General features: G+C 53.6%; 1 protein-coding gene across 1 annotated transcript; it reads right to left on the bottom strand.

Moving 5' to 3' along the window:
• Nucleotides 1-3703: 3703 nt before the first annotated feature.
• pwwp2a (PWWP domain containing 2A) lies at nucleotides 3704-15906 on the bottom strand. Its single transcript, XM_023833969.2, has 2 exons — nucleotides 14707-15906; nucleotides 3704-8646 (listed from the first exon to the last, which is right to left on the bottom strand). The coding sequence occupies exons 1-2, from the start codon at nucleotides 15894-15896 to the stop codon at nucleotides 6750-6752; spliced, it is 3087 nt and encodes a 1028-aa protein (XP_023689737.2). The 5' UTR covers nucleotides 15897-15906; the 3' UTR covers nucleotides 3704-6749.
• Nucleotides 15907-16153: the final 247 nt, after the last annotated feature.

The raw sequence follows: 16153 nt of genomic DNA, 5'->3' as shown, positions 1-16153 counted from the left end.
TGCTGGCCGTCTGCAGGCTGACAGTGAGGTGAGGAGGTCTGCTGGCCGTCTGCAGGCTGACAGTGAGGTGAGGAGGTCTGCTGGCCGTCTGCAGGCTGACAGTGAGGTGAGGAGGTCTGCTGGCCGTCTGCAGGCTGACAGTGAGGTGAGGTCGTCTGCTGGCCGTCTGCAGGCTGACAGTGAGGTGAGGAGGTCTGCTGGCCGTCTGCAGGCTGACAGTGAGGTGAGGAGGTCTGCTGGCCGTCTGCAGGCTGACAGTGAGGTGAGGAGGTCTGCAGGCTGACAGTGAGGTGAGGTCGTCTGCTGGCCGTCTGCAGGCTGACAGTGAGGTGAGGAGGTCTGCTGGCCTTCTGCAGGCTGACAGTGAGATGAGGAGGTCTGCTGGCCGTCTGCAGGCTGACAGTGAGGTGAGGAGGTCTGCTGGCCGTCTGCAGGCTGACAGTGAGGTGAGGCGGTCTGCTGGCCGTCTGCAGGCTGACAGTGAGGTGAGGCGGTCTGCTGGCCGTCTGCAGGCTGACAGTGAGATGAGGAGGTCTGCTGGCCGTTCGCAGGCTGACAGTGAGGTGAGGCGGTCTGCTGGCCGTCTGCAGGCTGACAGTGAGATGAGGCGGTCTGCTGGCCGTCTGCAGGCTGACAGTGAGTACTGATTCGGTGAAGATCCTTTACAACAGCGGGGTTATGAGACCTGTATCTTTGGGACACGTTGTTCCCTCTGTAATGCCACCATAGTGTATATGTCCCTGAATGTCCCCAGCCTTTTAATGGAGCATGTGTGCCCAATCCCCCCCCCCCCCATGTCCCCACAAGGCCATAAATCACAGTCATCGGCCCCAGAGCCTGAAGTGCCATTTCAGAAGGACAGACGGGCCACATTTTTAATAAGACTGATGCACCCTGACTGTGGGTTCACATAGGGCGTTCTTGCATTGTACTGACTTGCCAAGACCTCGCTCTACCCCCCACTTTGCTCAGTGGGTCCCCCTGTGGAGGGGGAGGTGCCTGTGAGTCACTATTTCTGTGTGTACATGTCTTCCCAATTAAGACTTGCTATAGACTTTCTGTGGGGACTACAGCATCCTTTCACACTTTGCAGTAAAGCAGGATGTGTTACGGGCAGGCATGTGTGCTGCTGATCAGTTCCGGTAACCTGCATTGGTCAGGGCTGTTCACAGTGCTTAATGGGCTCTGCTAACTGTGGACCCATAATTAGGGCTGTTGCAGTCTTGGGCGAGTCCCTCCGTACAGAAAAGGAGGGTGTAAGTCAGCACAGAATTATTTGACTGGCTATAGATTTCTATGCATGCACCGATAGCAGTGTTTCCCAACCCAGTCCTCAGGGAACCCTGGACAGTCCACGTTTTTGCTTCCTCTCAGCTCCCAGCGCACCTGTACCAGGTATTTGGTGTTCCTGATTGGCTGGGAGGGAGCAAAAAGGTGGAGTGTCCGGGGTTCCCCGAGGACTGAGTTGGGAAACACTATTGCATATGGTTACTCCGTCCTAACTTTTTGTGGTTGTGGTAGACTGATGTACAGGGAGAAGAGTAACCTTGCAGTATTGTGAGTGCAGACCAAACAGGCATCCCATGGCCATGAGGAATAACTCTTTGTGCTGTTCGCCAGCACATTAAAATGAAAAATCTTCACCCGCCAGAAATTCCACTGGTTTTGTATGGTCTTCCCTCTGATTGGCTCTCCAGCAGCATCAACATGGTGTGATGGTGACCAATCAGCAGCCCTTCTGTGTTGCTGCGCTGAAATACAACAAAACAAACAGGATTTACAGCCTACAGCAAGGCCCTCTGTTTATTTTACAAAACAATCTACCATCCAGGCAGGGGAGAGAAAGCTGTCAGGGACCGATACTGTGTGAAGGCAGGACCACTGATTGGCCTCTCGTGGTCCCCACCCCCCACTGCTCCTGTTTGATTCAGGTTATGTAAAAGCTCAACAAGGACCGCCTCCCCACTAGTTTTTAATATCTTTAAACACAAAGCAGGTTCTTATCAAGGACAAGCCATTACCTGCTGTCTGCAGAATGCATGCAATGCCAGCCGATCTGCACCAGGGCCAAACCACCTTCACGTCTCTGCAGCAATGACTGGGCTTTGGAAGATGAGAACACGACTGTCCCTCGACTTGTTCCCCAGTATCGATGTGGAAGGTGAAGAATTCATACTGTCATATTATCTTATGGGAAACTTTACTGCCGATTTCAAACCCACAGAAGCTTGCCCACAGCCCTGTGTTCAGAGATGAAAGGAATCATGCAGAGTGGCTCTCACCTGCACTGTGGCTGCCTGAGCCTAACTGGACCTTAGGGGCACCCCTCCGGCTGTGGGCGGCCTGCCTTCCATCCTGGATCCCTCCCCATGGCTGGCCCTTTGATTGTCACCGAGTGTAAGCCCCGCCTCCTGTGGCCACACGGGGTCATGCATCCGAGGGCCCCGCCTCCTGTGACGACACGGGGTCATGCATCCGAGGGCCCCGCCTCCTGTGGCCACACGGGGTCATGCATCCGAGGGCCCCGCCCCCTGTGGCCACACGGGGTCATGCATCCGAGGGCCCCGCCCCCTGTGGCCACAAACCGACCAGCACATCAGAGACCCTTAAACCCCCCTTCTATAAGTAGGGCAGTCATGTTAATGCAGCCTCTGCATGGTTGTTAATAATGATGCTCTAGGTTTCGTAAAAAGCATAGTTCCCATAACGGTATCTGGTGATACTTTTCAGAGGAAACTCCACGCGGAGAGAACAGATGTGGGATTCAGACCCCCAACCCTGTGGGTATGTGGCAGGAGAGGTACCCTGATCCACTTAGTCTTTAACTGTATAGCTAAAGCTCAACCTGGAAGTAACTCATACATAGATAAGGAAAGATGTCAGTTCTGTTAAGTCGGATCATTAAGATCACATCATATGATAAACGCTTGGAAATCAGAACAGAGCAGAAAACAATTTAACATGACCTTGGAAAAAAATTCCAAGTAGAATTCAAAAGGGCATTTCCCCCCAGGTTACCGGTGACAAGAGATTGCCCGCAGGCTGATCCTTTAGAAAAGACAATCTCTTCAGGCTGCTCTAATGTGGGGGTGTAAGATACCCATTAATATCTGTTTGCAGGCAAGAGAAAGACAGGACGGCTTTTAAAACTTCTCCAGAATGTCGCAGTCCACAGCTTTTCTGCTTGCTCTTTGGATAACAAAAGAGGGAACTTAGTGGCCAAATTCTCCTGTATTCAGAAGCAGCCATGGAAATCTGGGAATGCCCTTCAGGACAGCAGAATGCCGGTAGGGTGCACAGCCGACTGCGTCTTCCAGAGTGCAGCATGCAGGCCGTTTCCCTTCAGGTGTGCTGCCTAGGTCTGATGAATGTGAAATGCACCCGTCCACTGTTAACAGAGCGGTTAAGGGTTATGGGGGTAGGGGATGGGGGTTACAATGAATAAATGACAACTAGGTCAGGCTCTTGTAGTTAAGATTTTATTTACATAATCTTTTTACATCAGAAAACATTTACACAAATTATGTTCTCCCCATTGCTCTTTTTGTCCACTATACAGCATTCTCTGGTCTGCAAACAGATAGGAAGGGGAAGAAAATCTGATCAAATAAACAAAACAAAAACACCAACCTTTAAATACACCACTTTGCCTTGTGGGTGATAGTTCAGTGTGTCCTACCAGGAAAGCGTATGTTGGAGGAGGGGGAGGGGGGGGGGGGGGGGGGGGGTTAAAATAAAAAACCGGCCTGTTGTGCAGTTCAGGCCAAGTGGAGCAAGAGGAGCAGAAATGCCTTCATATTCATACGTCCATTTCTTTCACATTTTTGTATAAACGGAGCCGAGACAGTCGGCCTTCGTGTAGTAAAAACATGGGCTGAACCAGTTTTGGGTAAAAACATACAATGATGGCATGACATCATTTGATAGTGTCCACTAGAGCAATAAGTAGGCCAGACACTTGCGGGTCAAGACATCTTAAAGGCCAGCCCACACACACACACACACACACGAGGGGGGGACCACCGCCCACGCCTCTAGACAGTACACAGAGGTCACTATGGGTTCCACGCCAGGAAAAAAAAAAAAAAAAAAAAACGGGACGTGGACAGCGATCCTGGAACTCCAAAGTCAGGGAAGAAGGTGGCAGATGCATGGGGCCGGTGTGCAGGCCAACTGCGGGTCGGGGCCGAGGCAGCACTGCAGAGCAGCACTGCAGAGCAGCACTCCCAGCACATTCCCAACCTGCATTTTGAAGCCAATAAGATTCGACAGGGTGTCACCAGGGACATGATAAATTTAAACTGAACTGATTCTACCCATCCTCTCAGAGCAGGCGGGTTCGCTCTGTGACAGCACTCTGCTGTCCTATCAGGTTTTGCGTCACTGGGAGAGGGAGGGGCCTAGTGCTCAGAGGAGATGAAAGGGATCGCACAGAGAGGCTCTCATCTGCATGGTGGCTGCCTGGGCTTCAGGGGCTGTGGGCTGCCTGCCTGCGTTCAGTTCTGGATTCCCTCCAACAAGCAGGGCCTTTTGATCATCGCTGAGTGCAAGCCCCTCTTCCTGCAGCCACATGGGGCCATGCATCCCAGGCCCCGCCTCCTGCAGGCACTCACAGGGCCCCGCCTCCTGCAGGCACTCACAGGGCCCCGCCTCCTGCAGGCACTCACAGGGCCCCGCCTCCTGCAGGCACTCACAGGGCCCCGCCTCCTGCAGGCACTCACAGGGCCCCGCCTCCTGCAGGCACTCACAGGGCCCCGCCTCGTGCAGGCACTCACTGGGCCCCGCCTCCTGCAGGCACTCACAGGGCCCCGCCTCCTGCAGGCACTCACAGGGCCCCGCCTCCTGCAGGCACTCACAGGGCCCCGCCTCCTGCAGGCACTCACAGGGCATCACCCCCCACCACCACCATACAAGGCTGTGCCACACTGGGCTCCGCCTCCCACAGCCATCAAACCACCCTACTGTGAGCAGGGCAATCCTGTTAATCCAGCCCCCACACGTCAGTGGAGGCCACGACCTCAGTCACAGGACAGCCGTCAGATTACATTACCCAGCAGTGGATGCCTTCCCCACATAATCTCCTCCGGCAAATGAGCCTTACCTCCCCCGGATGCTAGCCCTAAGCAGTGTGTGTGTGTGTGTGTGTGTGTGTGTGTGTATGTGTGGGGGGAGGGGGGCAGACAATCTCACCCTCCACCACATACCGACACCACAAGCAGCTTCAAAGGGAAATTGAAATGAGTGACTTAGTGTTACAACCAACTCCTGGCCAAACCAGAAGCATAATGTTGACGGTCAAAAAAAGTTCATAATCAGAATCACAGTACAGTACAAGGAGAGAGTTTCTCAGGTTAATCTCAAAGCACATTTCAGTGCATATTTGATTCTATTCACATCATGATCTCTTTGCACCACAACATTAACGGAGGGGGGCACTATTAATGGAACAGCCAATGAGGTGAGACAGCAGGAGCGTCCCCTGCTGTTGTGTCTTGTGGGGGGACAGTCCGCAAGCAGTCAGATGAGATTCAGGCAGCGAATGCTACTCTCAGGCTCGGCCGACCATCTCACCCCCACCACGTGGAGCAGGGAGCTCCCAGAGGTATTCCAGAAAGATCTCTCTCTCTCACACACACACATACACACACATACATGCACACACATGCACGCGAGCACAGAAACACACAGTCTAAAGTACATACAGTATTGTAGTGATCTCTTCTATAGAATACGATATCGTTCGTTTGGATTGGTTAAGGGTACCTCAAAGTCTACAGCCCAAATACCTGATTTTATACTTTTAAAAACATTTGGTGACGGGAAATAGTGCATGCTGATATCACCAATCAGGGTTCACAGCTGTCAGCGCAAAATCGGGCCATTTGATCTTAGGCCAGTAATCGGGCTCCTTGTTTGAACTGAAAACCGGACACTTTCGGCATGTGTGAGCCGCGAAGCGCAGACGGGCCCTGATTCGGCGTCAGGCTGAGGTCGCCGGGCCGCTCCCACAGGCTCTCTCAACAGAAGCTGTAGGTGGCAGCCGTGGACATCAGCAAACCTCAACACAACAGCATTCCCAAGTGTCGCCAGGCAACCGCACTCCCGCCAGCAGGCCCTATGCACTGCGCTAGCGGGCTGGACGCTCTCCAAATGCTCCCGACCGTCCATTACACGCACCGCCAGAAACACAATCCCCCTGCTGGGGGAGGGGGCTCAATTGTTCCAAGCGCTAACGAGAAAAGTCAATTACGCAGCCTGCACTGAAGCTAATCAGACCCACCCTGCCGTGCATGTGGAAGGCAAAAAGGACTACGGGGGCTGAAGTCTGGGGGGAGGGGGTTAGAGGGTCGGCCTACAGCGGCAGCAGGAGGACCCAGGCACCTGGCAGGAGGTGGGAATCACCCCCAGGTTCTAACATGTCATTCCCATTGGCATTTACACACCACAAGACTGGGCATGAGCATAAAGAAACAGGATGAGTGAAACAAATAACGAAAATCACCATTAACACTCCTCAGCCTCGTCCACGGCCCTCACAGAGCTCCTATCCTCACTAATGATGACGGGGGAGGGGGGGGGTGTCCCTCTTGCCCGTAACCCCCACTTCCACTGACTAGTACATACATGACAAGCTGGTCTCAAGCTATTTTTTCAAAAAGGTTGGGGGGGGGTATACTGGTAAATGGTTGGCATGGTCTGGGGAGAGGCGCTCACCTTTGCGACCGCCCATCCCTCCCAGTAGGGGGCGCTCACGTTTCGAACTGCGTGAGCAGGGCACGCACCTCTGGGGTGAGCTGCTTGGCCGCCTTGGCCGCCTCAGAGATGGCTTTGCGGTATAAGCCCTTTCTTTTCTTGTCGAAGCGTGACTGGAAGTTCTCTAGGAAGGGGGTGACCTGCGACAGGGCCAGGAAGGACGTGGTAGGCGACCCGAACCAGGAGATGCGAGCCTCCTGCCGGACCAAGAGCCCGTTGTCTTTACGGCTCACGGTAATGACTAGGATGCGCGCGGGCCACCAGGGGAAGCCGTAAATTTTGGCCCAAACGATGTCCCCCACACATATGGTCCTGCCGTCGGCCGTGACGCACTTAGAGACGTTTTTGGAAAAGACTGCAGCTTTTAAGGGCTTGCTAGGTTTCTTCTCCTCCTTAGGGACTGACAAAGAGGAAGAGGAGGAAGAGAAAGACGGGGTTGTGGAGGAAGCGGTGACTATGGAGGATGAGCTAGGGACGGGAGGCGAGTGCAGCGCGCCGGGAGGGGGTAGGTCAAAGGTCTCCGTGGAGCTACACTCCGAGTTGGAGGACTTAAGGTCATCGGCGCTATCGACGCTACAGACAGAGACGCTGGAGGAGTCTGGCTGACTGGCGTTAAGGGACACGTACATCGAGAGGCTACCTGCCTTGGCCCCCTGCCTCTCCTCCTGTCCCCCTAGCTCATCAGCCTCCACGTCCGGGTCCCCGGGCTTCAGCTGGGGACTGTGCTCCCGTTCCGGGTGGGGTAGGGCCTCGGACGGGAGCAAGGATCCGAGTTCAGTGTCAAAGTCCGCAGGCGGGCTGTGGTTTTCAGCAGCAGCAGCAACGGCCAGGGGGCCGGAGCAGGAGGAGCGCGTGGAGGCACAGCGAGGCGGCGCCGACCTGCCTGCCACCTTGCCGCCATTTGCGGACCCCCTCTCGAAGCTCAGAGCCACACCGGCTGACGAGCTGTTCTCCTCGTTGCGGTACCTCTGAGGCTTGATGCGAATCCGCGGAGGCAGAGCGGCACTGCTAGCCACGCCGGTTCCACCGCCCCCGCTAATCTGGTGCAGCCGCCGGGTGAAGTGGACCTTCTGGTGGGTGTCCTGGGGGGAGGAAGTCCTGCTGATGGGTGTCCTGGTGACAGCGCTGGCCTTGTCCCGCTGCCTCCGGTGTGTGACACGAGCCATCTTGAGCACCTCACGTGCCTTGCAGTGGTCCACGTTCTTGTTCTGCAGCACCTTCTTGGCATTTAGCTGGACGCGGGGGCCGCTGACGGCAGGTGCAGCGGCTGCATCATCCTCCATCACGCTGGGGCCCCTAACCTGGCCCATCGTGGTGGCGACTCGCACTACTGGCCCCTGTTTGCGGGGGCCCTCGGCCCTGGCTTCGGTGCGGGGTCGCTTGCCCGCTCCGGCCGTGTTCTCGCCGCGCCGACGCTTGGCCTCCTCGGCGCGGCACTCTGGCCCGGGGCCACGCCTCACCTCCCGCTTGTCCCCACCCACCACGGCACCCTTACATTTGTCACAGAGCACCTGCCGTGGGCGGAGCTTGATGGCATTCATGATGGACGTGGGCTCCTCCCGGTACAGCTTGCGTTTTGGCCGTTTGATCTTGCGGGGAGGGGGCTGAGGTATCGACTGGCTGTAAGTGTCCCTGATAAACAAAGGTGGGGGGTACGGTACCCCCTCCTGGAACAGAGGAGGGGGCTTCAAGGTCCACTGAGTGGTGGTGGGCTCGGGCTCGGGCACGCTGGAAGTCTGGCAGGCCTCGCCCCGCTGCTCGTCGGGGGCGCCCTCTTCCTGCCCCTTCTCCAGCTCTGACGGGAATGGTTCTGCCTTTAGCTGCATAGTTTCGGGTTTATCCCTGTATTCCCTCTTGGGAAACACGGTGACCGGAATCCCGTACGGTCCGAACCTGAGGAGAGACATTTTTGAAAGGATCAATAAACAGGGCAGGCACTGGGATAAAAAGCCAGTCCATACCGCTCCCCTTTTTCCCCAAGCCCGCAGTTCACGCCCTTGCAGTTCAGCGAATCCGGGTTCGATCGTCATCATGAAACATTTAAGACGTGAAGGTGCAAGAAAGCGTTCCTCGTTTGTCGACTCTGGCGAGGCAAAGTAGCCGTGGTTACAGCAGAGGAGTGATACAGTGCATTAAGTTAATTAGCTCCAAGATCAAAGGGGTTCATGCAGACGCACAAATCCACCCGAGGTTACAGCACAGTCAAGCTCAAAGTTGGGGGGGGGGGGGGACATCTTCCTGGCAACAGTCAACGAGAGCTGCTGTGTGTGTGCTTCAAGATACAACCTACGCCAAGACTGTGAGGACGCCAGGAGACCGATAGACGAGACAAATAAATAGGTTGCATTTGAGGCATTCAGTGACATCTGACAGGGGAGCGGCTGACAGAATGTGCCAGAATGGTGTTACAGACGTCCCAGAGATGAGATCACGGGTCACTGGTCATTCTGCCGTCACATCCTGGGCATCAGATTAATGTGCTTAAAGTGACAGGAGCTTTATTCCCAACTACCAGGGAGCATGTAGGTCAGAAACCTACAGGTATCCTGCCTTCACAAGCTTTTTATTGGTAGGGAGGGGGGGGAGACAGACAGCCAAGGAGGCCAGTGAAACCTGCCAGCATCCAAAGGGGGGGCAGGCAGACTGCCAAATAACAGATAAAGACAGAAAAATACATTAGCTAATTTGAATAATACACACAGAGCCACATGTATAAGATTAGGCTTTACGAGGACACATTAAGACATGACATGCCACAACAGGACAGGGATATAACCCAAGTCCTTTCCTACGTGACTGTCCAAAATCGAGCGACACACAATGGATCAATGCGTGATGGCGTACAGCATGCCGCGTACGCACCTGCATGCCTCCCGTCCTGCCAACCGCATTGTTACCCGTGGGCCATACGAGCGAATGCAGCTGGAGCTTACTGCTATGTCAAGGTATTACAGCTATTCTGGGCGGAGGGGGGGGGGGGGCGCTGATCAAAAACGGGCACGGAGCTGAATCCCTGTGACTTAACCTTTGATCAGCTTGGCAGCAGCTCCCTCCGCACATCCCTCCATCTGCTTCCTCCATCAGCCGGCTGCTGCCGCCAGAGCTCTCGGGCTCGCGGCAGACCGCCTGACCGCTGTGGCAGCCCTACGGAGGCCGGCCATGTCTCGCTCCGAGGGAGAAAGGCGCTTAAGCAGTCTGAGGCCAGCCTGCCCGCTGTTCTGCTGAAGGTCAAGAGGGGAACAGGTGACCCCCTGTGCATCATTCTGACCGATACCCCCCCCCCCCCCATGTCCTCCTGCCTGGGATGTTCTTATTTGACTGTAAACACACGTGAAAGGAAGGCATGGGCCATGGACCTTTCTGGAAACATCTCCCCCAGTTGGGACTTAACAGCGATGAAAGACTTATGACATCCATTTATACAGCTGAATATTTATGGTGGAGCAGGTAAGCACCTTCTCAAGTTGCAATGAAGGGACCCATGACGCCTTTAGCGCGGTAAAATGCACCGTTTATTCCATCATGCTGCTGAAATTAATTGCACCATAACAGTCTAAACAGTATTAAAACACATCTGATCTGAATTATAGATTATGATTTATCACAAGACTGACGAGGCAAACAGCCTACATCCTTCCAGTCAAGCCGCTAACAGCAGCCGTCTTGCACCGGAATGCACATCACCCGCCTACGTGTGCATGCACTCCCACGCAGCCCTGCAACGTCGCCCCAGCCTCACAAATAAGACCCCATAAGGGTAGAGCTGCAGCAGAATGGGACACCAACGGGCAAAGTCACCAGCACGCACTACCGATAAAGGCTGTCGGACCAGGTGGATATGTACTCATGAGCTGGAAAAATAGTCTCATTAGAGTGGAGGACCTGGCTGTGTGATCCCTTCCAGCCAGCACCACACAGAGTCTCTTTCTAACAGGGAGGCGTGCGAGACAGAGAGGGGCACCAAGCTCATAAGCAGTCAGACATACTGCTCTGAGGTGGGTTGCTGGGAGAGAACGCCACAAGGCAAACGGCCTACACCCAGTCCAAAGCACTGGGGTCAGCAGCTGAGCTTCTGCGGTGCACTGCAGTTTGCTTAGTGGACGTTTCCGTGGGAACCATAAAAATCACCAATCTGTGGCCACCTCCCAATTGGGGATTTAAAGATACGGTGCCCTTCTCAGGTCAGGGCCCTACAACCTCCCTGCTTTATAAATCTACCCCCCCCCAACCAGCTCCAGTATAGTGAAAATTAGAGCTCCTGCAGTTTAACAAGCAAAGCACTGTGCTAACAACGCAAAGGTTGTGGGCTCAGATCCCAGGGAACACACATAAATTGCAACCCTTCCCTCTACTGTAAGTTGCTTTGGATAAAAGCATCAGATAAATGAATTAAATTTAAAAATTATGCAAATCGTGCTGCCCTGAGGGAATTAGCCCCTCGCTAATGGAGGATCCTGTTACACGAACAACTGTCCCTGATGCGAGCTGCTGGGTCGGAGCCCGCAATGCCTCGTCCTTCTGTCCTGAAATTCATCAGGGCTGCGAGCCTTTTAAACGACGCGCTCCACGCCAAGACCAGGCAACGCTTGAAGGTCGACGGTTCCCCCTGCGTGACAAGATCACATGCTCATCCGTCTCACCCATTCTGGGAAAGCGCTTCATTAAAATGCCCGACGAGAGCATGGTCTCATGCAGTCACGGCCACATGAGAGCTGCACCTGGCTGAGAAGACCACCAGGCGATGTATGAATCACCCATCTTCGCTGACATGTCCCCGGAAGGCTCTCGTATCCTCTCCCTCACTTTACCTAATTCCCAATGATCTAGCCCTGTATTCAGAGCAAAAGCAAAGGACCTATTGAATTATTTTGTCGTGAAACGTGATCTTACCCCAACAGCTGCTTGAAATTTGGGAAGCCTTTTCAACCTGGGGTCCATGTCCCCTGGGGGGGGGGGGGAGGGGGGTGTCGGTGGATCAGTTGCCGGAGGTCCGTAGAAACGTATGTCAGCATAACCATCATGGTTACACAACCCCAGTCAAAGCTAGACACGTTTTCAAGGGGGACATATTGCATCCTTAATAACAGAAAGGTTGCAAACCCCAAAATTGGACTATTCCCACCTGTGACATCACACGCATTCAGCACAGAGCTCTCCCCCAAATGCTCTTCCATGTGCCTCGACTATGGGCTAGATAAGTAACCAAACCTTCAGAGGACTTCAAAAACCCGTAACTCCACTGCTCCTCACCACAAAACACACATGGGAACACTGTGTCCTTCCACAGGTTCAAAGCTTCACAACGACATTTGATCGTAATCGCAGGCAGTGTCTACACTCTACTTCCATTAATTCTGTTTGCTATAAGAGCGAATACATCCCTAAATGACCACTTCCTAAGAACATTAGGCATGGATACCACGTTCAGCCCACTCCCCAGTAACCCACCCTCCCATCAGCGGGTTAGGAAAGCCTTCCTTCATGTCTCTTTTCACGCGCTTGGTTCAGCCAAACAGATGAAGCCACTACCACCTTAGGCTTCGAACAGGATTGTTCCAGGTTTGATTCCTATATATTAAACTCAATTTCAAAGGATGTCAGTTAGAAGACAAATTGGTGCTGCCATTTTAACCCACCCTCAACTGGTCAAAATACCAGCTCGACCAATAATGTGACTGATCCAACCGTACTCCGCTAGGTTCCGGTCAACTTGCCGTGTCGTTCTATGAAAACCACGCTTCTCCATGCCGAACCTACAAGCCCATCATGCTTACGTACTGAGGCATGGTAATTTAGTCCAGGGAGAATGTGTGGTCACACATTTCAAATAGAGATGTAATGTGAAGTGCGGGGCTGTGGGCGACACCACAGCAGGGATATGACAGCGGGGGGTGGGGTGCAGGGAAAAGGAAAAGAAAAAACCCTCTACCTGATAAAAGTGCAAGACCCACAATCAACCTGAGCTGAAATGTCATTCCATATGACAAAATAAGATTAGTCTTCCCTCTGAAACCTTCACTCTGTCAGCATGGTTATCACTAAGCCTGTGGTCATAATTGTTGCCATCCTCAACCCTTAAACCTTAAAATAAAAAACTAAAACATGGCCAATGAATGACTACTTAAGATTTTACATTGCAGTAGCCAGATCATGCACCAGTCTGCTCCACAAGACCAGAAAGCAGGTCCACGGGATTCGCTGGCCAAAAAAAACACAAATCCCACTGCTTTTTTGTTATTCACAAGTACAATGAAAACGTTTGGTTTTCAGCACCAATTGGGCAGCGGGATCTGCAGGAGACCGACTCACGGTCCACTTCTTCAGAAGCCACCATCCCCGAAGGTTCGAGTTCTGCACCAGCATGGAAAACGTGAACATGTCAGCCCCCTACGCTGCTCACAGCTAAAATTAAACCAGCAGAAGGAGATAACTGGCAGCAGCTGATTACAGGCCGAACCACATTGGCTTCTGAGGACCTGAAAATCACCACTGTTGCTGTCATTTCCCACAAACTGCACGTGCTGTGGCTTTTGAGGTGCCTCTGTGACGAGCACAATGAAACAGGTCATAAGAGGCGGCAACACAACGTGCAGTCCAGCATCCCCTGAGGGGAGATGTCTACTCACGTCCGCCGAGCCCGGGAGTGACATGGCATGCTGTTCCATTCTCCTCCCTGTGTGAGATGGCCATCAGCGGGACGGACAAGGCCCTCTCTGGGAGGAGAGAAAGGGCAATGCAGGTCCCTGCCTAAACCACAGCTGTGGCCCAACCTACACTCAGCAGGAAAAGCAATTTGGGCATCGCCGCCTGGCCAGTGGTGGGCCGTGCGGCCGGTCTGGCCAATCAGTGCTCAAGAAACCCTGGGGACTAGTGTGGCCTAAAACTCATTGTCAGACCCTGAAAGAAAAACTCTATTAACCCAGATCCCCTTTGACGACTTCTGGCAGATGTTAAAAGGCAGCTTTTGTCTTGTTAAAATATAGATAAAACCAGGGATGAGGGGAGATTCTACAATGGATGAACAATCAGTAAGGGAGCAGAGCAGAGGAGCATCCCAACCAAGCATGTACTCAGTCTTACTTCTTCAGTTAAATAGCTCCGACAGATACGCAACACGCAGCAGTCGATGTGTGTCAGGCCATCAGAGCCGTGTCTTTACAGGATCACACACAAGAGAGGGAAAAAAAAAGGTTAGAAATGCACGCCTGACGACTCACGACATACAGAAATAGAATGAAGGGGTGATGAAACAGGGCCGGGAGAGGTGTTAGAAAGGGAGTGAAACGAATTAAGACAGCAAACGAGAAGGGGATAAGGAGGGCGAGCCCTGGAGACAGAAATCCTAAAATATGTTTAGTTGAGAGTGACGCCAAATTGCAGCTAAGGGCAACATAAACTACAAAAACCGCAGTTTGAGTCTTACTGAGATCACAGGGCTGTTAAGAAAGAAATACATTAAGGGATTAAAGAGAAGGGAGTACGTCTCCTGTGTGCGACATAAAAATATACACAACTAAACAGCCAGAAGATACAGTTCAATCGTGAGATGACGGCTGCACGTCACCCCACAAGTGTTTACTAAAGGGTTTGGCCAGTCTCTGGATACCAAAAGCCACCATCTCGTTAAAGAGGTGACCATCTTTGGTCTGTGTGGGAAACTCCAGTCACTTGTGTCTGAGCAAAGCATACGTATTAATTGTGTCACATTCCATTTTCTGGTGTCTTACCCAAGTGGACATCAGGATCCTAAATAAACACAACACGAGGTGTCTTTAATAACTTGTGGTTCGGTAAACCCCACTATGTAAACATTCAACATGTGGAAAACTTAAAAGGAACGTAATTGCAACACGGACACAGGAGTCCCTTTAAACAATACCGCTTAATGGGAAAACTGACAGAGATCTTTAGCTTTCTGAATAACAATAAGTTAACAGACACCCATGTGACTACCTTTTAGAGACATCCATAAGGACCCCCGAGAAGATTTTCTCTCCGAGCCGAAACGAGACCACCAGGGCGTCATCGATGATGTGATCCAACGAGACTCGAACCTCTGACCCGGGGATGAGCTGCGCAATAGATTCGGTCCGTAGCCCTTCGTCCTCGGGGCCGGCCAGCGCGGCTTTCAGCGGGGCGTCCTGCACGTCGGCGCTGATCGGAGGCGTGTCAAAGTGCTGCGGGTCCGATGCAGCCGGGATGCGATCCTTGTCCACCGGCGCCTCCGGGTACGTGCGCTCCTCGCTGCTTTCTGCAACCGTGAGATGTTCCGTGGTCCTCGGACTTGTGGGGACCGCGTACATCGCGTACGCCTGCAGGAGATCGGCGCTCCCCAGTCCGCGCTCTGGCGATGGTTCGACCGCAGGTGGCTCCAATGAAACGCGTACTTCAGGGTGGATGTCGGTGCCCCCGGTCAGGTCCGATTCGATGAGGGCAGCGCATCCTCTCCCCAGTTCAGTCATATCCGTTAGAGACAAAAAAGGCGCTGCGAGCCACGTCTCTGTCGGCACCGCCGGGACAGCCTCCGGGAACCCGGTGGACAGCTCTGCTGCTGCCGGTTCCGATCCGGCGGCCAGCTGGACTCGTGGAGGCGACCCGCGCGGAGCGACCTCGCTCACCGTCCCCTCACTGGGAGTCAACCCAGCGCTAGAGTTCACCTCCTCGCACCCGAGGTCCTTCCAGGTTCCTGTCTTGCAGCCGGGGCTCTTCGGGACAGCGTCGGGCTCACTTCCAGGGCTCCCCTCCGCGGCGTGTCTGTCCCCTCCGGGACTACAGCGAGCACTGCCCACGGCCTCTTGGGGAGCTCTGCGCTGCGCCTCGGCGCGACCCACGCTGCATTCCTGAGCTGCATCTCCGTTCTTGGGTACGCGCACAAGGTCCATCACTGTGGCGCGGTGCTCCGCAGCCTCGGCCTTAAATTGGGCCTCCCTCGCAGCTGGCTGCACCACCTCGTGTTCTAGCTCCGCTCCCTCCCTCGCTGTTGTGGTTGCTGCCGCAGAAGCTCCTGGCTCCGCAGCCACGGCCGCCATTTTCTTTCGCCTCCTCCACCACCAGCTCAGCCTTCTCTCTGTGATAGGATGTAATCCCTCCCACCGCGACCCCACGGGACTTCCCATTGGCTGCAAAGCAAGGAGCTCCTGCATATGTTGCCCGATTCTGAGTCTATCAGGACGGAGCGCAGGAGTCGGCCGTTTTAATTGGTCGAATCCGTGTCCGTCGCATCAGTCCCGTTACTTTTATGGATTGAGGTTGCACTGATGGTGACACAGGGGGCGATATTGTGTCATGTTTTTACCCTCCAGTAGCGAACGAAAATGACCATTTGTAGTGCACAAAGCAATTATTACAAACAAAAATATCAACAATGTTATATGTAACTATACATTTTGTAAATATAATT

This window comes from Paramormyrops kingsleyae, chromosome 10 (genome assembly GCF_048594095.1).
Source record: "Paramormyrops kingsleyae isolate MSU_618 chromosome 10, PKINGS_0.4, whole genome shotgun sequence".
Lineage (NCBI taxonomy): Eukaryota > Metazoa > Chordata > Actinopteri > Osteoglossiformes > Mormyridae > Paramormyrops > Paramormyrops kingsleyae.
Note: the sequence above shows the minus strand (reverse complement) of the source record. Positions and strands in the feature narration are given on the sequence as shown.

What these genes read in the sequence shown, in the direction of transcription:
- pwwp2a (XM_023833969.2), bottom strand. Translation starts at nt 15,896, where the DNA reads ATGCAGGAGCTCCTTGCTTTGCAGCCAATGGGAAGTCCCGTGGGGTCG. An exon ending in CTTATGGATGTCTCTAAAAG is followed by an intron (nt 8,647 to 14,706) that starts GTAGTCACATGG and finishes GTCTCTCCTCAG; the next exon opens with GTTCGGACCGTACGGGATTC.